The 22,894-nt window shown below is 41.4% G+C and overlaps 3 protein-coding genes across 4 annotated transcripts in view; 2 read left to right on the plus strand and 1 right to left on the minus strand.

Annotated features, from left to right (window-relative positions):
• The window catches only part of ccdc88aa (coiled-coil and HOOK domain protein 88a), a 31,644-nt gene extending 21,492 nt beyond the window's left edge, over positions 1–10,152 (plus strand). For both annotated transcript variants that reach the window (XM_084715942.1, XM_084715941.1), the window contains 11 exons: positions 457–618; positions 847–1,124; positions 1,215–1,358; positions 1,463–1,649; positions 3,172–3,317; positions 3,518–3,610; positions 4,037–4,242; positions 5,696–5,776; positions 6,748–6,987; positions 7,176–7,241; positions 8,216–10,152. In XM_084715942.1, coding sequence (XP_084572068.1) covers positions 457–618; positions 847–1,124; positions 1,215–1,358; positions 1,463–1,649; positions 3,172–3,317; positions 3,518–3,610; positions 4,037–4,242; positions 5,696–5,776; positions 6,748–6,987; positions 7,176–7,241; positions 8,216–9,321 — 2,709 coding nt within the window. In that variant the 3' untranslated portion in view covers positions 9,322–10,152. The remainder of the gene's footprint in view (positions 1–456; positions 619–846; positions 1,125–1,214; positions 1,359–1,462; positions 1,650–3,171; positions 3,318–3,517; positions 3,611–4,036; positions 4,243–5,695; positions 5,777–6,747; positions 6,988–7,175; positions 7,242–8,215) is intronic.
• A 422-nt stretch (positions 10,153–10,574) lies between these two features.
• On the plus strand, positions 10,575–16,515 carry mettl26 (methyltransferase like 26). Its single transcript, XM_084715943.1, has 6 exons — positions 10,575–10,919; positions 11,174–11,336; positions 14,820–14,879; positions 15,021–15,088; positions 15,277–15,355; positions 16,240–16,515. Exons 1-6 carry the CDS (start codon positions 10,726–10,728, stop codon positions 16,294–16,296), a joined length of 621 nt encoding a protein of 206 aa, XP_084572069.1. The 5' UTR covers positions 10,575–10,725; the 3' UTR covers positions 16,297–16,515.
• A 1,469-nt stretch (positions 16,516–17,984) lies between these two features.
• On the minus strand, positions 17,985–22,455 carry wfikkn1 (WAP, follistatin/kazal, immunoglobulin, kunitz and netrin domain containing 1). Its single transcript, XM_084715944.1, has 2 exons — positions 19,698–22,455; positions 17,985–19,589 (listed from the first exon to the last, which is right to left on the minus strand). Exons 1-2 carry the CDS (start codon positions 19,962–19,964, stop codon positions 18,072–18,074), a joined length of 1,785 nt encoding a protein of 594 aa, XP_084572070.1. The 5' UTR covers positions 19,965–22,455; the 3' UTR covers positions 17,985–18,071.
• Between the last annotated feature and the right edge of the window lie 439 nt (positions 22,456–22,894).

Genomic DNA, 22,894 nt, shown 5'->3' on the forward strand with positions numbered 1-22,894 from the left:
AAAAAAAAAAAAGGCAATTTGCGACAAATTTAGGGACCTATTCAGACCATAAGGAAAGCGAGAAAGATGTATTGTATATATATTATATTGTAATGACTCTCCATGCATGCTGAGGCAGCTTTCTCACTCTTTCTCCCATTGTGCAAATAGTTCGTTTTATCTTATATATATTAATGATGGATAATGATGGATATTCAATGATGTCTTTTATATGGCTTGAAGTGATCTCTCCCTTTTTAATGTTTCAAAATGACAGACGGACTTCAGATTTTTCTGTAATTGTTAAAAAAGTCAGGCAGTGACAGAAAATACTCAGTTAACATGACCTATGCTCCAATATTTTGAATTTGGACTGCAGTACCCATTTTAAACGCTTGCTGTCAGTGTTACGTGCTTCTCCTTTAACATCTTCATTCTATCTTCTCTCCTCCTCTCTCCTCCTCGCCTCTTCTCCAGAATGCGACACTGGAGGCAGAGCGCCAGGCTATGCAGGCCCAACTGAAGCAGCTGGAAAGTCAGTCTGATAGCCAGCAGGCTCAGATCCTCGCCCTGCAGAGGCAGGCTGCCTCACTGCAGGAGAACAACACAGCCCTGCAGACACACAACGCTAACCTGCAGGTGCCACCACAACACACACTAGTTTCTGTGGTACACTTAACAGCCCCTGCACACACACACACACACACACACACACACACACACACACACACACACACACACACACACACACACACACAGATGTACATTTCTGATAGAGTCCTACAAGATTCTCTGTTCAGCCTCTGCATGAGTGTACTTACTTATGCTACATTAATTCCTAATCAACTGGGTCCCTTTCTCCTCCAGGTGGAGAAATCCACCCTGAACTCGCAGAGTGCCTCACTCATGGCCCAGAATGCTCAGCTGCAACAGCAGCAGTCGGGGATAGAGAGCGAAAGGGACAGTGCCATGCGGGAACGTGAGGAGCTGCGTGGTGCTCACGAGCAGCTGTTACGAGATCACGAGCGGCTGGCAGCTCTGCATGAGCGACAGGCCATGGAGTGCGAGGCTCTAATGGGAAAGCATGGCTGTCTGAAAAACGCCCACCGCACACTGGAGCTGGAGCACCGTACACTGCAGGACAGGTGGGGTAGAGGAGAGACACAGGAGAGCCACTATGGATGATGTGGTTTGAGATCCCTGCATGTTCATGTGTGTGTGTGTTTGGTCTTTAGGTACAATAGCCTGTTGCAGCAGCGGGCCAAGTTAGAGGACCTGGAGAAAGCCATGAAGGAGGAGCAGATGAGGATGGCTCTGGAGAAAGAGCAGCACAGGACCACTGCTGCCGAATGCTGCAGGCTCCGTGACGAGAAAGACTGGTGAGGAGACACAAACATACAGCAGCTGGGGTGCATGATGGGGCACACTAATGCACACCAAGACTAATCCACTGACAAACATCACTGTATTTAATTTCTTTAAGGCTGAACCAGACCTACCGTCAGCTTCTTAAAGACAACGAGTTGCTGACAGTGGATCACAAGCAGGTGAAGAGCCAGCTGAACGAGGCCAAGCTGGAGCACACCTGGCTGGAGGCTGACTTCTCAAAGCTCAAGAAGGAGTTTCAGCAGCTGGACATCACCTCCACAAAGCTCACCAACCAGTGTGAGGTACTGACATGCAGCAGGTTCACCTGGTGTAGTATAACCTCATAAATTACATGATTGCTATAACCTTGCTCACTTTCTGTATACAATTTCAATGTTTTGTTTTAATAATTGACCCCTTCCTAAGTCCCATCCCTTTTTTCACTGAGATTCAATAATAGTTGAGCAAGCTTGGTACCATAGACAGAGCTTTGCCACTCAGCGCTGCTGCCAAGTTTTCCGAGTGGCCACTTGCGGCATTGCAATGAAAATACATCACCAGCACAAAAAAGCATTTTCCCCCATAGCCAACCATTATAAATGAAACATTTATAAAACTGTTAACAGGACACCTCAAACTGCAAACAAGTTCAGTTATGACTCTTTATATTATGAATTTTTGGTCCCTGGAAGCTTTACATTTGTAAAACTTTCCTTGAGTCAAAAAAAGCTATTTTAAAAATCTGTGACATTACCAGAATGTAAACAAGCATCATATGGTCTGAAGGGAACTCACGGGTGGGAGGAGGCAGGAAACACTGTGCATATTCAGTGGGCCATGTAACCAGGAAGTCAACCTGGAAGCAAGAAAACTTATTTGGCTCATGCACCAGGTGACTGAATGGGCACCATCTTGTACTTAGATATACTATGTGTTAGGCAGGTCTATGTTGAACAGAAAACCAAATTTTGAAGGTAGTTTAAAGATGTTGCTGGGTGACATTTAAAAGTGGCATAGTCACAACTCATGTTAGCTAATGTTAGCAAAACTGTACCTAACTTCTTGCTAATAATTGATATAGATTAGTTAGCTAGTTAGCTGCTAACATTAGCTATCAGATATAAGTAGGTGGGTGGCACAGTGGTGCAGTGGTTAACACTGATGCCTCACAGCAAGAAGGTCCTGAGTTTAAATCTCCCAGCTGGCTGGGGAGTTTGTGGCTGGGGCAGGGCCTTTCTGTGCGGAGTTTGCATGTCTGCGTGGGTTCTCTCCGGGTACTCCAGCTTCCTCCAACAGTCCAAAGACATGCAGCGTAACAGGTTAATTGATATCTCTAAAATTGCCCATAGGTGTGAATGTGAATGTGAATGGTTGTCTGTCTCTAGGTGTCAGCCCTGCGATGAAGTGGCGACTTGTCCAGGGTGTACCCCGCCTGTCAACCAATGTCAGCTGTGATAGGCTCCAGCCCCCATGACCTTTCAATGACAAATGGTTACAGACAATGAATGAATGAATGAATGAATGAATATAAGTAGCTAGCTCACAGTTGAGCTATTACAGCTATCAAATGCAACTAGTTAACTAAAGATTGATGTAGATAAGCTAGTTTGTGGTGTTGTCAGAATTACTGAATTTCTATCAGTACTCTTTTTTCACAGACACTCATATAGGAAAGGAGAAAGTCAACCCAGCTTGCTCAACTGTTATTGGAGCACAGACCAAAAATAAGCGGGATTTAGGAAGGGTCAATTGCATGATAGTGTGTGTTTTTGTACACATGCTTACACATGAGCACACACAGTTTACCTGCTTGTCTATGTTTAGTTGCTGAGCCAGCTGAAGGGCAACCTGGAGGAAGAGAATCGCCACCTGCTCAGCCAGATCGAGACACTGATGATACAGAATCGAACCTTGTTGGAGCAGACTATGGAGAGCAAGGATCTGTTTCACGTTGAAGAGCGACAGTATATGTAAGTGAACAGGGTCAACACTGTGATAAGATCATGTAGCGTCAAATAGGATCAAATGTGTTGATTTACAGCATTTTACACTGATTTGCTAATGAGCCAACGCATTTAACAAACAGCACAAAATGTACCTTCTTCAGGACACTAAAATACCACAGTAATCACAGATGATCTATTTTCTCTCTCTGCCCGTCTCTGTTCAGTGACAAACTAAATGATTTGAGGAGGCAGAAGGAGAAGCTGGAGGAAAAGATAATGGACCAATACAAGTTTTATGAGCCTTCTCCTCCTCGCAGGTAAGGTGTCTGTAATGGTGATAACTGTGACTTTATAGTGAAATGACTGTGGCAAGTCAGATTTCTGTTCTCACATTCAGCACTGTCTACAATGGGACTTGATTAATTGACAATATTGAGTTGTGTCAGTTCACATATATTACAGTTATACTCAGTTATTTGATGAGTAAGACATATTGACAGTGTGGCCAGTGATACAGTGAGCACCATAATTTTCCATCTTTTCTCCTCAAAAGTAAATAGCTCTGGGTAGAGCCTCAGCCCATCAGCAAGAACCCCTTGGGAACCCTCATTTCTCAGAGTGATAGCTTACCTCTGCATGATTGGTGATTGACCGCCCACTGCTCAGTACTGGCCCCTGTACATGTTATTTTTGTCTCATTCTGTTACGGTTTCTCTTCCTGCTTGTGTATCTGTCTTCCACAGACGTGGAAACTGGATCACTCTGAAACTGAAGAAGCTTATTAAATCCAGTAGTCGTGAGCATGGACCAGACCGCCCACCCACACCCACGCATTCTGGCGTTGCTGAGCCACACGTCTTGTGCCATGACAACAGCTCCTTCATCAGCTCAGACGGCTCTGGAGGCTCAGCCTCAGCAGGTGATGTCATCTCACCCCAACGCAGCAGCAGTGAGTATGACCTTCTTGAGTTCACCACATCATCTCACAAGTCCGCCCTCCACTGCTCGAGTCATAGACCAGGAAGTGAGATCCCCATCAGAGGCAGGGCACAAAGATCATTCAGGAGTGTGTTCATGTAAGGTCCAGCTCATAGCCAGAAGACAAACAGACATGTATGAACCAGTCACAGCTGTTTCATCTACGTAGGAAGTTGTACTTCCACCTCAGCATTTTTCAAGGAGTCGCAAAAACTCAAATAAATTGATTTTAAAATAAAACTGTTTAAGAACTGTTCTCATGCCTCTTTGTTTAGATATATGTCCATCAGACATATTTTCTCTCATAGTTTTTTCTCAGGCCACTTGAGTGACCCCAGCTTTAATTGATTTAAGCTGGAAATGCTGGAGAGAAATTTAATATTCTCATTCTTTGACTTACATTTATTAACATAAAGGGTGAAATCCTTATAATAGATTATGGGATTTATAGGGATTTATTTATTATTAATAGTGAACATGTCACACTGTGCAAGGGTGACAGCATGAACTGAGCAGGGTCTCAGTGTTATTAAAGGCACAGTATCAGCTTCTGGAGAAAGATAGCTCAGTGCTGAATCTCATTCGTCTCACTGATGTTTTGGGAATGAGACTCAACAATGTACTATCTTACCGACCTGCGACTGTCCAAAGACTCCCGTCACAGACTAGATTTTCTAAAGAGCTAAGAGGAGGAGCAGAAACCTAGTTTTCTCTCAAACCACTTGAATTACATTACTTTTAAAGGTTATTGTGGAACTTTTACCCAATGACAACTTCAACTGAACTAAGTTAAAACTACTAAAAGGAACTTTCATAATTTGTTGATTTTGGAGACTCCTGTTGACAAAAGGACGCTGTAATAACCACAAAATATAACTTCAGAACTTCAGCCGGTGGTAGGCATTAAGAGTAACTTATGAAAACAGCCGATCTTGTCACTGCTGGTCTTGTTAACGTACACAGCCCATATAGATACATCAGCTGAAACTGTTTCATAACCGGTTATAAACTCCCTTGTAGTAGTTTTAGCAAAAGCTGGAAATTCTGGAGAGAAATTCAGTATTCTCAAAACAGGCCTTTAACTTAGCTTTTCACACGTAATGAATACAGTCTTAGTAATTCATAAAAGTTAGCATGGTTTTAGTGAAATAAATAAATAAATAATGCAGATGCATGGTGTTTAAAAGCAAGTCTAAGTGCGTGTTCCATGTCCAAAGTGTCATTCTTCCTGATGCATGATATGTGTGAACTTTCCTCAATATGTCTTCCCTGTGTCTTTCTCGTTTGTTAATGTATTTCTTCACTCCCGCCTTCCTCCCTTCTTTCCCTTGTCTTTTCCTTCCCTTCCTCCCGTACATCCCTCCCTCTGCTCGCAACCATCCCTTTTGTCGACCTCCCATGTGGCTGCACTTGCTGTTAAATAGCCACTCTGAAAATGTTTCCCCGTATGAGGAACAGGCTGAAGGACAGAGACAAAGTCAAGTCCCTCTTCCGTCGTTCCATGTGTAAGAAAGACTGTGGGCCGGCGTCTGCCCTCATCTTGACTGTAGCCTTTCATTTCACTGCTAACTTGATAATACTAAGTGAATCTATGCTTTAATTTTCACCATCTATTACATGATATAACAGCAAAGTGAGCCTAGTGAGAGTAGCATTGCAAAGATGTCTCCCAGCAGGTGTAAAATCAGCAGTCATATTAGTAATGTGTCCATCACAAACTCATTTCACCACACTAACTTAAAAATAATTAGATATGATATTACAGCTGTAAGCATCTGCATCAGTCATCTCCTTGCAGAGTGGCTATATTTGAAGACAATCTGGGGTATGTTGTTCATGGAGGTCAAAGAAATGCTGCATTGCAGGACACTGGTGCTGCATGAGCTCTGTCCTCTCCGGAGACGGCTGCCCATATAGAGAAGATATAGATTAATTCTACTAAATGTTTATATTACAGTAGACAGTAAAACCAGATAGAATATCCTTATTCAATGTGTGTAATATGAAACCTCTATCATTTGGGAACTTATGAGTACTACTTACTGTATATGTACTATATTATATTCCACACACAATATAGAATATAGTATTGTGGACGGTATAAAAAGACATCTGAAATCACATATATGAGACTTATAAATAAAAAAAAAACATATATATAATCCATAACATTATATGGATGCCAACTGGCATCTACTGTAGGTAATATACCAATGTTCAATAAGTAAATATATATAAATATATACAATACAATGAAACATTTGCTACTTTCTTTTCCATATTTATACAGTGTCGGGAAATATTTTGAGACCACAATTCTTGACTATTGTATTGTCTGTGGAGGAAGCAACCCATCCCTGTCTCTGTTCTCCACACCATAGCTCAAAAACACCTCCTAATCTCCATGACCACTTCACTTGTGTCCCCCTCCCTCATCCTCCCCCAACTCCTTCCACCCCTTGGTTCAATGATACAGCCCTGAGCAGCTTGGCATACCCCAGAGACGAGCGGTGGACAGGCAGCTCAGAGCACCTGGAAGGGTCAGAGGCTGATGTAGAGGAGGAGGACAGGAAGAACGCATTGACTTCATCCCTCACCACATCCATCTTATCCATCCTCCACCTCAATCATCCCACCCCATCTGGCCACGTCACCACCACCACAACCACTGACACCACCGACACTGTCCCAGATGTTTCTGAGCTCTGGGTGACAGGTAGAAGCATTCATGACTCACTGTTTTGTTTGATGTCATCTGCAGTAGTTGGACGCTAGAATAAAGTGTAGAGGAGAGTAGAAAAACAACAGCTCTCTTGTGTGTTTCTTCTTGTTTAAAGTGTAGAGTTCAGAGGTGTCAATCACTTACAATCATTCAGCAGTTTTGTTTCATTTTATGCCCCACAGACAAGATTTCCAATGACAGCGCTGTGCCATCTGGACTTGAGGACAACGATGAGCTGCAGAATCACGGTAAAGCCCCAGGGATACTCGTTTAGAGGGTTCAGCGAGTATACAGATGTATTACCAGCTTGGGAATTAGAGTAAATCCATCAAATTGCAATCATGACCTTGTTTTATATTAATCTCTATGCTGACAACAGATGCCAACTGTTGTAGAAAGACTCTGCTGCCCCCTGTTGGTCATTAAGAATATTATTTTATTGTAGCTCTGAAAAGAAACATCATTTACAATATGCTTGGAAGAAGAATATAAGGTATTTTAGAACACCATAAACTGTATTCAAGTGTACACAAAACAATTCAAGTTTCTGGATTAAATATTGGGAAAATAATGTTGACCATATGCTTTTATTTTCCACATTTAAAACAATACAAATTTATTGGTCTGACATTTTACACACAATGGAACATATGTTCTGGAAAGCGCTGTATTTATAAAATACAATGTACTCCTAGAAACATGTCCCTGGGGGATTTTGAGAATTATAGCTCTTAAAGAAATAACAACAGGTTGGAAAAAAAATGGAAATATATAGATATGATTGCACTGCACTGTAAAAAAGGAAAAGTTTAAAAAACTGAAAATTTCAAAGGTGTTTCATTAAGCTTCACAACTCACTGTGAATAGTTTCTGAAACAATTTTTTGGAGGTTCTCAAGCTCAAAGATTCAAGTTCATCTCAAGAAGAAAAGTAAATGATCTCAACAAAAGATTATAGGTTGGCACAACTTTGTTTAGTTTGATTCAAAACTCAAAAAAAAAATTGTGAAGACAGCTGCCTTGAGATTATGAGTTTTCTCAACTTTTTATAACAGTGTATATATGTGATATATATGGACATAAATACTATGATCAGCAATATCTGAACTGAATTATGTATTATTCATACAAGCACTGTAGCTGATGTTAATCAAACATAAATGTGTTGACACCATAAAGCATATAAAAAAATAATTATAAAGAAACATCATCATGTCTTTCAGGGCTGAATGGCATCCAGAGTCGAGCCCAAAGTGAGAGCAGCGGGGAATTCAGCCTGAGCCTGGAAAACGAGCCATGGTCAAACGGCAGCAGCCCGGTCCAGCAGCCTCCATCACGCCGCTCCTCTTCCTCCTACCAACCGCCCAGCGACACCTCCACCCCCCAGCACACGCTGAAGCAGCAGCACAAGGAGAAAGCCTCCACCACGCCATTCACCGGCAACCAGAGTTCAGATACCCAGTTTACACCAAAACAGAAAGACCCTGGGCTATCTCAAGACTTCTGGCTCACAAGGGGTACAAAGAGCATCCGAAAGGGCTCGAGAGGTAAAGTGACGCGTCGTTCATCAGATTCAGGGGGTGCAGTCAAAATGGACCTGGGACTCAATGGGTCGAATTCAAAATCGAGCTTGAGCAAAGTTGAAACTACCCGAGCCTCAGTTTGTTCCCCAATCACAGTGTTGTATGTTCAGGGTAAGTCATCCTCAATGTCCGGCTGTCTCAACTGCTTCTCCACTCCTCTGGGGAAAGAGGGACGCTTGAAAGGGCCCAGGTCGCCCAAAAGTCTCCCCCGAGCCAGCAGCGTCATTTCCACAGCAGAGGGCTCATCCAGACGCGCCAGTGTAAACAGCGACTGCAGGGTGACGGCCAAGGCTGACCCACCCTCGGTCCAGGTGTCAGAAGTGAGCAACAGTCAGGAGGAAACAGCCGGCCAGCAGCAACCAGAACCAGACACCAGTAAGAGTGAGCCTGAGCCCATTCCTCCAGTCAAACCTCCCAGAGACCCAGCAGTTGTTGTTCCCACAGATGGCCCCAAATCCCCCGTGCAGGAGTCACTTTTTGGCTCCTCGTTCACCTTCAATTCCGTCTTCTCAAACACCATCTTCAGCGATTCCGTGGTCACGACCACGACCAGTCTGGACGCTCTCGGCAACAATCAGACTTTCCTCTGTCTGAACCCGTCCCTGGTGCAAAGCTGTCCGCTGGAGAGCCAGGAGTGTCCTCCTAACGCGCCACAAACGCTTCTCAACATGGAAAACAAGCAGAATCAGGATGCAGAACAGGCAGCAGAGCTGGAGGAAAAGGACAAGTCGCTCACTATTGCATGAAAGCAGCTGTCACATCAGTGAATATTGTATCATTCTGCAAGGCCACTTTCCATCACACCAACTGAAGCACACAATTTAAGTCACTGTAGTTTAATATGTTTGCATTTTTACCACCGACTTCCTGAGGATACAATAATCTTAAATGTGTAAATAAAAGATGTTTTTTTCGCACTGCTTTAGTAACATCAGCTTTTACAGCTCATTAATATACCTGAGTAATAGATTCACAGTGTTATCTTTCCATTCTGGCTCTGTTTTTGCACAAATAGAGCTTTTTCACAGCAGCTGTATTGATATGAAATAGCAGGTATACACAGGTGTTACCAATGATACTAATTAAGGTCCTGTTGCATTTAGTGCAGCAAAGCCTCTTTAGTGAGCAAACACACAATAACAGCATCCTGACTCTGTTTGGCGTTTGTGAGACAGAAACTTAATTAGTATCATTGGTAACACCTGTGTTTACACCACTGTTTCATGTCAAAATGGCTGCTGTGAGGAGTCTAATGTAGCTGAATGATGTAAGGATAGATATCCTCTTTTGCCCATTAAAAATTAGATTGGTGTTGTGACTGTTTACTTTACCACACTGACAATCCTGTTCTGTATATTTGTGTTTGCCAAAACATTTTGTTCATGTCTGCTGTTTCTATTTATGTACTCGGACATATCTTTTAAATTATTATAAGTTGATTGCCGTGTCTGTTAAATTTAAATTTGAGTCTGGGGGGAAATGTGATGTTCTTATGTGAGAAACGGTGTAAATCTTGTAAAATATGACGTGTACCTGACCACTATTTTCCCTTAAATAAAGAAACCCTCTATGTAAAATAGTGTTGCGAGATTGGTTTGATGTTTTTTTGCCTGATAATTGCCCAGAATCTGCCCAAACTGAGTATATACTATATATATCTATATACAAAATAGCAACAGCATTGTGGTTTAACGCATTTTGTATGTGCATGGTGGCCTGTGGGTCCAGTGACTAAAAATATTAGCGTTTATCCCTGCAATTTATAAATATTTTTGGTATGCTGTAATTTATAATATTATTTTACAAACCAGCCTAACTCATAGTAAACCGGCCAAAACCCTGTCAATCGGCACTAACCCGTTTTAACTGATAATATATAAACCAAATCAAACCAAAATCTGGCAGGACTCATTGTTTGCACTGTCATTCTTTTATAACGGTGCGGAGGAATTCTGCCCGCCCAGCTTTCCTATTGGTTGTCAGTTCAGTCACATGACGCAATCCGGAAGTGGACCATTTTCAGCCGAAAATCAAAACATTCGTGGGTGGTGTGGAGTTATTCAACCTGTGACTGACGTTATCCAGGACTGCTGGAGTGGTTTCGTGCACTGCGCCGCAGAGCTCGATACTTATACCCGGGGTTTGGCAAGATGCTGAGCGCCGCCGCTGCCGAGAGGAACAAGGAGCCCATTCTGGCGGTGCTCCGGGAGAGCGTTAACACCGGGAGACCGCTGCAGGCTCTGGAGATCTCCTCCGGTACCGGGCAGCATGTCACACACTTCGCTCAGGCCCTGCGGAATATAATGTGGCAGCCATCAGAATATGACCGCCAGTCTCTAGTCAGGTAAATACAGTACAGGTTATGTCTACTTGATAGTAACAATTTGCTAATGACTGGTGTATAAACAGCTTATAAACTCAGGTATTTACGGTATGAATTCATTTCTGCGTAGCAAACTTGAAGAAAGGTATTGGTCATTTAAATCAGGTATTACGGTAGTTATTTTAATACTATTGAGGGTCGGGCACACTGAGGTGGGTAAAAGGTGTGTGTTGTCTGCCTGCATTAACAATAATGTCCATTGTTCCCATTCTCAGTATAGAAGCGTACAGAGCCCACTACCAGCTGCACAATGTGAAGCCTGCCATCCACCTGGATGCTTCTCTGCCCCATCAGTACTGGGGAGGGATCCAGCCAGAGAGCCTCGATCTGGTAGTCAACATCAACATGATGCACATTTCTCCGTTTGCTTGCACTGAGGTGGGACTGATGATTTTACAGACGCTTATATGCACACCGTGTTATATAATCTAAGCAACTGAACTGGATTACCAGCTGGCAACTAATGTATGCATGCAGCACAGAAGCACAATATAGACTGAAATGTTAAAGGCCGTATCAGCACCTACATTATTACCTTAACATGAGGCCCTGTGTAGTACAGGGGCCTCTCAAGAAAATCAAGTTTTAAAGAACTAGGTGTGTAGGTTGTAGTGGCATCTAGCGGTGAGCTTGCAGATTGCAAACAGATTGTGTCAATCTCCCCCTCCATGGAGACAGGGATACTCAGCTTGTTTTGCCCATGGACCAGCTAATAAATGCACATTAACAATAACATTATTTATCAGGAACAATAAAAGGCCCATATCCAATCTTTCTTTGAAATTCTTTATTTTCAAATCAGCTGACTTTTGATGTCCTCATTATATGTGCTGTATATAACTTGACAGTAAGGTTAACACTTTCCCAACATCAAAACTCTGAAGACTGTCGCTCTCTTGCCCACAGGTTTATTGACGTTGCACAGAAAGGTGAAACTAAAACATACAGCAAGCAAAATTAACCATGTGCTTGATTTTAACATGTACAAATATCCACAATTTAAATCCATATCAACTCGATATACATATGAATTAATTCCTCTTGTTTTCTTTTTACCGTTACAGCTTTTATGTCCTTCTTGTACTTTTAACTAAAAATGCAATATATAACATAATTTTTAAGAAATCGAATCAATTGTTTGTTCATGTATTTATTTGTAACAGTCCTTTAATGAACTTCCAAAAACTTAGGATCAATGTAGTCACTAGCAACACTAACTTGGTACATATGTACAAATAACATCAGAATTTAACCTTAAAATAATGCACTGCAAAAGTAAGTAATTATTAATCAAACATATACATATGGACGATACTACTTTAGGCCTGAGACATATGCAGGTGGCACTGAGAGCCATGCTCCCTTTCTTCCTGATTTCTGGTCACATGACATAACATCCTGTCACTCACTTCTTGACTCTTAAAGTGACCACAACAGAATTCTGGAACACCTAACAACAAAACATGACTTATTAACTTATTAACTAAATCAGCTTGGTGCAAGGATTGACAGATACATCAGATATTTTACTGCATTTAATAACTGCAGCTGCATTTTAGTTGTAAATGCTTTGGTAACATTTGAAAGAATTTATACAACATTAAACATATTTAGGACCTCAAATGAATAGCATGTTTTAGCTCTTTAAGTATGAAACACACATTAATGGGATCAGAATTATCCTAGTTTCTGTGTAACTTTTGTGTCTCTTCAGCTAATAGTTGTTCTCCCCTGCAGATCTCACTGTCTGATCCTCCTGTACTTTGCACAGCCTGAGAGGCCGTCACACAGAGATCAGCCTTCCCTGTTATTAACAGCCTCATTTATCCCATCATAGAAGAACTGACATATCTGTCCCTCCTTCCTGGAAAAAAAAAACAGCGTGAATCAATTTATTTTCATTGTGGCTTAGAAAATGGTTGGAGGGCCACCTGGCACCATATCCAGGGCCAGATTTGGCCCCAGGGCCACTAGCTGAGTGTCGCTGGCAAAGGAGAACCTATGGTGCCTGCAAAACTTGTGCAAATGCTAAAGGTCATGTCTAAAGCCAGTGTTTGGTTTGTTCCCTTTGGGCTTCTGTAGAAACATGGTGGTGAGACATGGCAGCCTCCATGGAAAAGGATTTGTGCCCTCTATAGAAAACAGCTTGTTCTAATGTGATGAAAGCATAAGAATTCTTATTTTCAGGTGATGATTGACTAATGAAAACATACTTATGAATATTATATTCCACTTCTGCCTTATTCTGCCCATAAATCCCTGTAAATCTTACCCACCGAAGCTTTAAGGTCTTTATTATTTTGGTCAATATTGTGTTTACAGGTTCACGTTTCTGAACCAATATGTAATAACTCAACTCACCACAAACTAATTACTAATAAGGGCCCCACCTTGTGGGTTAATCCAGTGCCGATCCTCCCCAAACATAACTGTAGTTTAAAGTGGAAATAAAATAAGATAATCTTTTATTAGTCCCATGGTGGGGAAATTTGCAAGCCTCCAATGTTAGAAGCAAGACATTTTTTAAAGTTTGATTTAAACAGTTTCCTAGAGCACCTTTATGTAAGTTGAACAGGGACCACTGTGGCCACAACTGGCAGTTATATGTGGATGATAAATCCCAAAACAGGGTTTTCCAAAACCCCTTAATTTCTTAAGGCACTGGTTCCCAACCTGGGAGTCCTGACCCCCGCTGAGGGTCACCCAAGCTTCACAGGGTCATGAGGCTTTCTTGATTTCAAGGGCTGTCAGTAAACTTAAAAAAACAACAACAGCAGCAGGCATATATCATTTCTGTAATGAAAACTAAATGAAAATGTTACTTTTAATTAATAGAACAATGGCCAAGCATCAAGGAGAGGGAATTTGTCAAAAAATGGAAGCCTATTAAGTATGTATAAGTATTAAAAATGTAAAATAAATAAATGAATCAATAAATAAATACACAATACAGAGAACTGTATAAAAATTTCCAAAAAGTATCAGGAAAAGCTCATCTCTGATTCAGTATTCACAGGATATAATCTGCTCAAAATTCATCCAAACTGCTTGTTTTACAAACATTTCCTGCAGTTATTGTGTTCACTGTTTGTGTTAACTGTACAGTTCATCAGGTGTTCTGTACCGTTATTGTCACGAATTAAACATAATATGAAATTTTCATAAAACATGTAATTTAGTCTGTGGTTGTCAGTTCACTCAATGATAGAAAAGGGGACCTTTAAAGAAAAGGTTGGGAACCACTGCAGTAGGAGGTACACAGCAGGAAAAATGTAATGGCAGCATAATGGTGTAATTTTAGTTATCTTATTAATACCGACAGGCTGCTGGGCCCACTCATGCATCTCTCTCTGTCTTCAGTCAGTGGGAAAGACTGCTTGTGTCATTCTCTTTGTTCTTAAGTAGCTGACTGTGTGCTGCCTTTTTGTAATTTAATTCAAATTGTTGCCATTATAAATAGGCATAAATATAAAATCAGAGAAAGAGAGGCACATAGTCGGGCATTTAGTATATTGTTCAGTGATCTATTGACTGGTTCTTGTGTTCAGTTTTCATCATGTGAAAATATTGCAGTGTATGTCCCTCAGAGTATGTATAAATTATGACCCTTTTGACTCACAACTCCTCTTTATAACTCCTGCCTCAGTCTGTAAAAGAGACCAAGAACAAAAAGGTCTGGAGTATGTGATGTAGGGCTTGGACCAGAAATATTGGTGCTGTTCTTTCTTCTGTTTATGAGCATTTTGTTATTGTTGTTTTCATTTCCCACTTGCTTTGACATTGTTAATGTCTGTTTCCCATGCCAATAAAACTTTGAAATTAAATTGAGTTGAACCTTAAAACATCACTGTTTTCCTCCAGGGTTTATTCAGAGGGGCTGGAGCAGTGCTGAAGCCACAAGGTCTTCTACTGACATACGGGGTGAGTGAAAAAATATTTCATGCTGTCATTAACATGCATGTACCACATTCATGACAATGTTATATTGTCACATATGATCAAATCTAAACATAAATGTATGTCAGATATATATTTTTAACCTATTTTTCTCATTATCCTCAGCCCTATGCAATGAATGGTCAGATCACCCCTCAAAGTAATATTGACTTTGACTACAGCCTACGGCAGAGGTACAGTGCTCTATGTTTTATCAATCTTTTTGATAATTGGCATTTAATTCAACAGTTGCACATTAATCAATTAATCATTGCAGCTCTATTTATAATCATGAAAGGTGATTTCTTTTTGTGATCAATACAATAAATAAAGCAAAGACTGACTGTGGGATGTGTTAACACTGTATTATCTAATCTTACAGGAACCCAGAGTGGGGACTCAGAGATATCTCCCTCCTCAGTTCTATAGCACAAAGAAATGGTTTATTCCTGGAGAAGATAGTAAGTAAACAGCTCATTTAAAGGATTAGATTGGATTATTTGATGTGGGGCTGTAAGAGGTTTCAGTTGATAGTCAGTGTATTAGCTACGGTAGAAGCCCGTCCACACGCCCCCAGTTTGGAGAACCAGAGACGAGCACCAGCACAGAGGCTAAGCAATGAGCCGCTGTGGACACGGTCAGCAGCAAAAGGTATTTTAGCCACTTAAGAAAGGTCTGACTCCAACCTTTTCTAATTAGAAACCACCATTATGTAAGCCAAGTATCACTCCCTCCAAACCAGCCAAAATCCACGTGAAATCATTTTTCACGTCATTTTCAGTAATCGGTAATTCATTTTGTGTTATAGTGTGACTTAATTGGTGTAAAAGGACAGTTCGAATTTACCGTGGTTACACAACAACAGAAACAAAAACAGATTGAGGCAGTGGAAGACAAGCAACTCCTGTGTTATGCAAGATAAAAATGAATGATTTCACTTCTAGAGTTTGTGTTCAGAGAGAGCGATATTTGGCTTGTATAACTGCAGTTTCCAGCCTGGTGAAAATATTCTAAATATAGTGTACACTTAAACTGACGTTGATCTTTTTTTAGGCAAACCTTTTTTAAGTGGCTGAAATACCGTTTGTTGGTGATCCTGACCACAGCAGTTCATTGCTTAGCTTTCTTACTGCTGCTCCTGCATCTACTGAAGCTAATACACTGACTATCGACGAGACCTCAAACAACCCCACTCAAAATAATCTGATTGTTCAGATTATTTTTGTGGCCTTTAAGCATCAAAAACAGTTTTAATCTTTGAAATGTAAAATGCATAAACATTGCAGTTAGTAGCAGTGGTAGTATTGTTCTGATAATGTTTGATTATAAATGTTTTCTTTGCTAGGTGGACATGCCAGCAAACAACAAGTGTCTTCTGTTCAGGAAGGAGAGTTTGGTGTGAAGAGTCCTGTTGTTTCCAGAGCAGGATGATCAAAACGCCTTAACTTACACTTGAAGCTCAGATACATTGCCAAACTTTTGAGAACTGTTAATCAGTTGTTTCTCCATACACACTTAGATTAGATGAAACGGTTTAATCAGAAATGAAATACTGTAATCTATTACATACTGTATTCTTCTGTATTGCACTCTTGAGTAAAATGAAAGACTCTCATATACAGTATGTTGTCTGTGTACTATATTTACACATTTTCATACGTCCGCCTACACTTTTTATTTCTTCATTCAGTTTACAGTGGCTGTCAGTAAAACAAAGTTAGCAGAAGTGCTTTGCAGTGGGAGATATTTAAGAGACAATGTGCTGTACATTACATGTTAAAATCAGATGTAACAACAAAAGGAGACTTATATGAAAACACTTACACAGATAACTAATAACTAAGAGTACAATACAAAATAAACAATATAACAAAACAGAAAACACAATATAGAGGAAATAAACTGCTGGTGTCTGTATGTTTAGCATCACAAGCTAGGCATTTTTGCAACTTGATACAATGTGTGGCTGCTATTCTGACTACTATCTTGTTTTATCCAAAATACAAACATATATAAGACATGCCAAAAGAAAGAATATAGTTAAAACTTTTTTTTTGTTTGTTTGTTTTTAAAAAAAGAGCATTTCAGCACTGATATTGATGGACTCTCAACACATCTGGAATGTAGTACAACCTGTGTTGTAATGAATATATTGTACATACAAATTGTCTCTCATAAATTCATTAACATACAGTATTTAGCATATTCTTCTCTGTACCACTTTACAATAAAACTATAAATGATTTATAAATGTTTATAATTAGGTTGTAAACACTTTGTAGATCATTAATAAACAGGTTCTAACTCATTTTTCATACATTGCTGTTGGCTCACTATTTGGCAAGATCTAGTGAATTAATCTTATTGTAAAACGGGTGAAAGTAGGCTAATATTTCTAAAGCCTTAGTGTATCGATCTGGTAATTCAATAAAATAATTTGATGTCAAATTAAAAATTTGAATATTAAGATATGCTTGTTGGTTAAATATTAGTAACTTATTAATAAATAAGTGATGAAGCTGACAGGGATAAATGCTGCTGATGGAGAAGAAAAAGTAGGCCAAGTAAGTAGGGATGTTAATGACTAATCAATTAATTGGCGTTAAGAATGTAACAAATTCAATTTTCTAAATTGATAACTTATCAGTAGTCTAGAAATGGCAGTAACTATGCCTCCCTTGACATTGTTTTGTCTAGCAGAACCATTGTTTAATAAGGAAACTTTTAAAAAATTGAAAATGTGGGGGGGAAAAATCACAGAAGACATGCATTTTGTATATCTTACTAAACATTAATAATTAATCAGTTGGTGTTTTCAATGATCAGTTCAAGAAAACAAAATTTACAACCCTACAATGAGGTCTGAGGCTGAACAACAGACAAATGTGGGCTCACTATTTGACAAGCAACTGCTCACAGTTGCTTTTTTTTTTTTATCTAATGTATTGTAACAGCTTATTACTGATTTATAAAGTGTTAACAATCTAATTAATAACCTAATTATAAACCATTTATGAATAAGGGTATTTGTAAAGTGGTAGCATTTTGTCTTTTGATTTGAAAAGCTGTTATTAAATATCAGGTTTTCTTGTTGCAGTACTGATGTGTGTCTTCAGTGCTAAAGGTAAAGGGGACCACAAACCCTCTGTGGGCTGCCAAGGCTTAGTCCTGGGACTTTTATGATCCCTCGCATCCCTTTTTATTCAGAACCTCACGAAGCTTCTTGAGTCTGCGTTCAGTTATGGCTCTGACATAGCTGTCTGATTGAATGATGGCCATGCCATCATGCACTACACCCATCACTAGCAAAGGGTTTTCCTCCATGGTGATGTTGGGACAGGGGCAGCTCCAGTCTATCTTGGCGATAGTCACCTCGAGGTGTTTGGTATTAAAGAAAGTCAAGCCCATCTTTTCATCTCTCAGGACCTCTTCCAAGCTAAAGCGGGCTAAACCAGAGTCCAGATCCTCCACCAGCTCCGTCAACCGCCCCACAATAGCAAAGTCACTCCGACATAAGCTTGGCACCATTTTGCCCTTCACCCGACAGGTCTTGCAAGGTTTCTTTTTGGGTTGTGGGCAGTTTGCCTCACACTCCCTCTTGGTGTGGAAGCTGTTGGCGTTCCCGTGGCAGCCCCCGTAGGCAAAGGCTTGGCACTGTTTCATAAGGGAATTCCAGGCCCAACGTGGCTCCCAAGCTTTGCAGGGGCCCTGGACGGCAGGCAGGAAGCAGATGCCCATCCCCTCTCTCTGGCAGGAGGCCTTGCACTCCTCGTAAGTCTCAAATCGGTTGCGGCTGTCATCACATCCACCATTGCTGAAGGCCATGCAGGAGCCCGCCTTGCTGTCATAGTACCAGTCCACGTGGCGCTCACCGCTGCACACTCTCAGGTCGACTTCAGCCAGGCAGTCCGCCGGTGAGAACGGCCGCCCCATGGGCATCTCAGGATCTTCGGAGAAGTCATCATCAGCCCGGCGGATGACGGACAGCGGGTAGTCAGCATGAAGAACTCCTACAGAGTTCCGTGCTATACAGGTGTAAATCCCAGTATCCCACACCTGGGCGTTGTAAATGACCAGCTGACCAATGTTGGTGATGACCACGTTGCCATACATCTGGTCAGGCCTCATGACCAGGCGCTCCCGCCGTTCACTCTGCTTCTCCCATGTTACATCAGGTCTTGGGACTCCGATGACATCACAGTGGAAGCTGACGGTGCCTCCGACGTAGATGGACTGGTGCTGAGGGTTGGAGTACAGCGTGGGGGGCATGGGGTCCTCATGGGACGATGTCGGGGTAGGGTTGGCTGTCGTGTCCTGAGGCAGTGGACTGGTGTGGGGCCCGGCCAGGTAAAAGCGGCAGGTGATCACGGTTAAAGTCACGCCGCGGATGCAGGCCTCAGCGTCCATGTAGCAGCGGTTGAAGTAGGTGAGGCCATCTGAGGCGCAGGTGAAGTTGGGCTCTTTCTCACAGCGGTCCTGGCACTTGCAGATGGGCTGTCCATCCCAGATGTCACAGATCGCCCCCTGCTGGCTGCAGATGAAGCCCTCACAGGTAGCGGTGGAGGTGGGGGCATCACTTCCTTTCCCCCCACCCTGCCCATCTGGCTGGGCAGGGGTGCCATCAGAGAAACGAGCAGCCACACAGCTGTTGAGGCCACACACGTTGGTGCAGCATTTCTCAAAGTCAGCACAGTCCTGCACAGACACAAAACAGAAACTATGAAAGCAAATTTAAACGAACAGCATACAAAATGAGCAGATAATTATGAGTGTAGCAGTAATACAAATCATACGAAACTCCACCTCATCCACGTTGCATTCCCTCTCGCAGGTGCTTTGCGCATCAACCCACAGGTTGGAATTCAACTTGTTGGGACAAAATCCGTCGTGTTTAACCTTGGATGCAGCCACACTTGCACACAAAGAAAGTTCTGGAAATTCGCAAACCAAGACCACCAGCAAGTACGCACGGATCCATCCTAAAGGTAGTTTTTTTGAGTTGGATGCATTATGCCAACTTGCATCCTTTATGCCTCTATCCTCCAAATGTTGTAGAGGGTTTTTATACATTATTGCTCTTCTGAATGAGTCGACCACCGAGTAAATCCATTCCTCCTTTAGGTCTTCAAATTCGGAGTGAGTCAAGTGTTGATATTTAGAGGTGGTTATCCGTTTTGTGCGTAAAAGTTAAGGAAATCATTTTGCTGCGCGCAGAGAGGAGAGTTGCAGCAATCCCAAAGATTAAGACGAGTTTCCCGCACGCTGCTGGACATCTAAAGAATAAAATATATCCTACTAACGCGTTAAAAGTGCAGCTGGGCTGCATGAAACATTCGCTTTGATAATCAAAACAAAACTCTTGCGACAAGGGGCAAACTCTCATTCAGGTCGATTTTCCCGAGCAGCGGAATAAGCGAAGGAGAGTGCACAATGAGAGAGAAAGACGCAACACCAGCCTTTCAGAGTGTGAATGGAGGTGGAAAGGGCAGCCCCTCTGACCGCCCCCATGGTCGTCCAGTGTCTGAAACTCTTATGAAGCAGCACCATGCGCCACGCAACTGGACAAACATTGTAAAAACATCAAAGAAAAACGTGGGGCCGCGGTGGCAAGCTGTCCCAACGACCGTGCGCACAGAGCTACACATTCCGGTGAGAAATGCAACGTTAAATGCGTCCAGACAGGATTTATAGAGGTGTCATTCATAAATAAGGGTTGTTTTCTCCCCGAGTGCTGTTGTAGTTGTAGTTGGTGGTGCTTAGAATTTCATCTTCAGTTATAATAAAATATCTCCAGATGTTTTACGCACTACTTTTCTTTCTTGTTAAGCTGTTAAAAGTCGCCTGGAGCGCAAGGCGGAAAGCGTGAAACCCAAACACGCACACGGGGCGTGTCGCATCATGTCTTGCAAAACATGTTGTTTACGTCCTTCTTGTCTAGACGTCGGTCAATTTACCACCGGCCCTCATTCACACGGAGCTCAGAGATGCCACGGTCAGGTGGGAAGGCGTAAAGCGCCACATTTTCAATAGCGTGCGTCTCATCTTTGTCCCTGCGCGGCTCCGGGGCGATGAGAAGCAGCACCCCTCATCTTTTCATTGCGGGTGACCCTGCAACCTTTGGGTGACTTTTGACCGCGCTGCATTCATGCGCCGCGGCGATGTGCCGGTTATCCAAAAGTGGCCAATACCGAGAGAGCAGCTAATCAATTCAGCACCCCCACCCGGTTTTATTGCATTCGGGCACCGGCGGCCCCGGACTGGACAAAGGATGCAAAATATATTCCCACAATTCCCACAGTGACCTTGATCAGTAATTGAATGAGAAACAAGCTGATGGGAACACCTTCTAGTTTTACCCTTTATTTTGATGGTGACTTTTCAATGGAGACAAATAATAATGAATTCTGTATCACAGCTCTGACAGCAACAATCAGTATCAAATGTTTACATATAGTGCTTTAAATGTTCTGTTAGCCTATTGTACTTGTCTCAAAACACCACAGAAAACAGGCGCCAGTAAGAAAACATGCACCGATTTTTTGCCCTGGATGACCTTATTATCACAGACGTACAGCCACTGGGAATGTTGAAGTGGAAATACAGCACATGTTGATCAGAGGTGGAAAGATAACTGAGAATTTATTTTAGAATAAAAGTATTTGTGTAGATTATTCAGTTATTAAAAAGATCCACATCATTTAGCAGGGGTGTTAAGTTCACGATATGATATTACATTGATTCGATTCTTTGTCCACTTAACACATTCGGTTACATTTAAGTCACCTCACAAAAAGCAACTAAATTATGTATCCACAATTTTATGACTGAACTCTTCAGGACATCTGTGACACAGACATGCCATGGGAATTTCAAGATGAAGGCAATCTTAAAGTTGATGATACAGATCAATATTTTCACTTTGCATCCATAGTATTAGATCACTCAACACTGGATCAATGTCAATCCAGATCAATGTACCCTTACATCCCTAAGATTTTAGGTGCCCTTTCTGCATGTTTCCAGTTCATATAGAGCTGCAACTAACAATTATTTTCATTATCATTTAACCTAATGATTATTTTCATCACTGGTCAAATAAATATTTAGTCAGCAAGAAGTAAAAAATGGTTAAAAAAAAAAAAAAAAGTCCCAAACCCCAAAGTGACGTTTCCAAATTGCTTCTTTTGTCCAAAATCTGAAACCCAAAGACTCCTCATTTACGGTCATAAATGACAAAAGAGAAAGCAGCAAGTCCTCACATTTAAGAAGCTGGAACCAGTCAATGTTTGATATTTATCGCCTGAAATGATTAATCGGTTATCAAAATTGTTGCCAACTAAGTTCCTCTGAACTGACTAATCATTGCAGCCCTACAGATAACAATCTTGTAGATTGTTCCAGAGTACAGTCACTCCTACAACAAAACTAACACCAACCACCAACTAAATGTTGGTAACATATGCAAATGGCTGGTAGGTTTACTTTACTCACCAGCTAAAACAGCAATAGGAATCTATTGAGTAGGGGTGTCACAATTTCAATATTAAATTGAAAATCACTTAAAATTGGCTTTCAGTTTCAATAATCAAAACCAAAGATAGAGTCAGAGATTCTCCCAGTATTTTTTTCTCTCCACTCCTGCTTACTTGCGGTGTCTGGCGCGTTTCTGAAGAAAATAACACTTCGAAGATGACTCAGTGTAGTTCCAGCTTTTCAGGGTATAAACAAATGAACTTTTGATCTTTACAGATCAAGACTTGATAATCTAACAACAGCATGGCCGTTTGTGCAAAAACTGAAAAATCGAACTGTGATCTTAAAATCACATCAAATCTGACTGCGGATTTGAAGAACTGTGCCGTCCCTGGTAACTCTAATTTGAACATTCTGATGTCTCTACATGTCTTATTTAAGTTAATGAGTCCATCCTGGAGAAGATTGGCTATTCCTCTGTGCTTATTTGAAATGTGTGCCACAGGATCAGGTCAGATTTGATGAAA

This window comes from Lutjanus erythropterus, chromosome 3 (genome assembly GCF_056507025.1).
Source record: "Lutjanus erythropterus isolate fLutEry1 chromosome 3, fLutEry1.hap2, whole genome shotgun sequence".
Lineage (NCBI taxonomy): Eukaryota > Metazoa > Chordata > Actinopteri > Lutjaniformes > Lutjanidae > Lutjanus > Lutjanus erythropterus.

Excerpts from the sequence above, each read along its gene's own strand:
- mettl26 (XM_084715943.1), top strand. The coding sequence starts at position 10,726 with ATGCTGAGCGCCGCCGCTGCCGAGAGGAACAAGGAGCCCATTCTGGCG. Across the intron at positions 14,880-15,020 it reads GTCTTCTACTGACATACGGG|CCCTATGCAATGAATGGTCA; the intron begins GTGAGTGAAAAA and ends CATTATCCTCAG. Across the intron at positions 15,089-15,276 it reads GACTACAGCCTACGGCAGAG|GAACCCAGAGTGGGGACTCA; the intron begins GTACAGTGCTCT and ends CTAATCTTACAG.
- wfikkn1 (XM_084715944.1), bottom strand. The coding sequence starts at position 19,964 with ATGTATAAAAACCCTCTACAACATTTGGAGGATAGAGGCATAAAGGAT. Across the intron at positions 19,590-19,697 it reads GGGAATGCAACGTGGATGAG|GACTGTGCTGACTTTGAGAA; the intron begins GTGGAGTTTCGT and ends GTGTCTGTGCAG.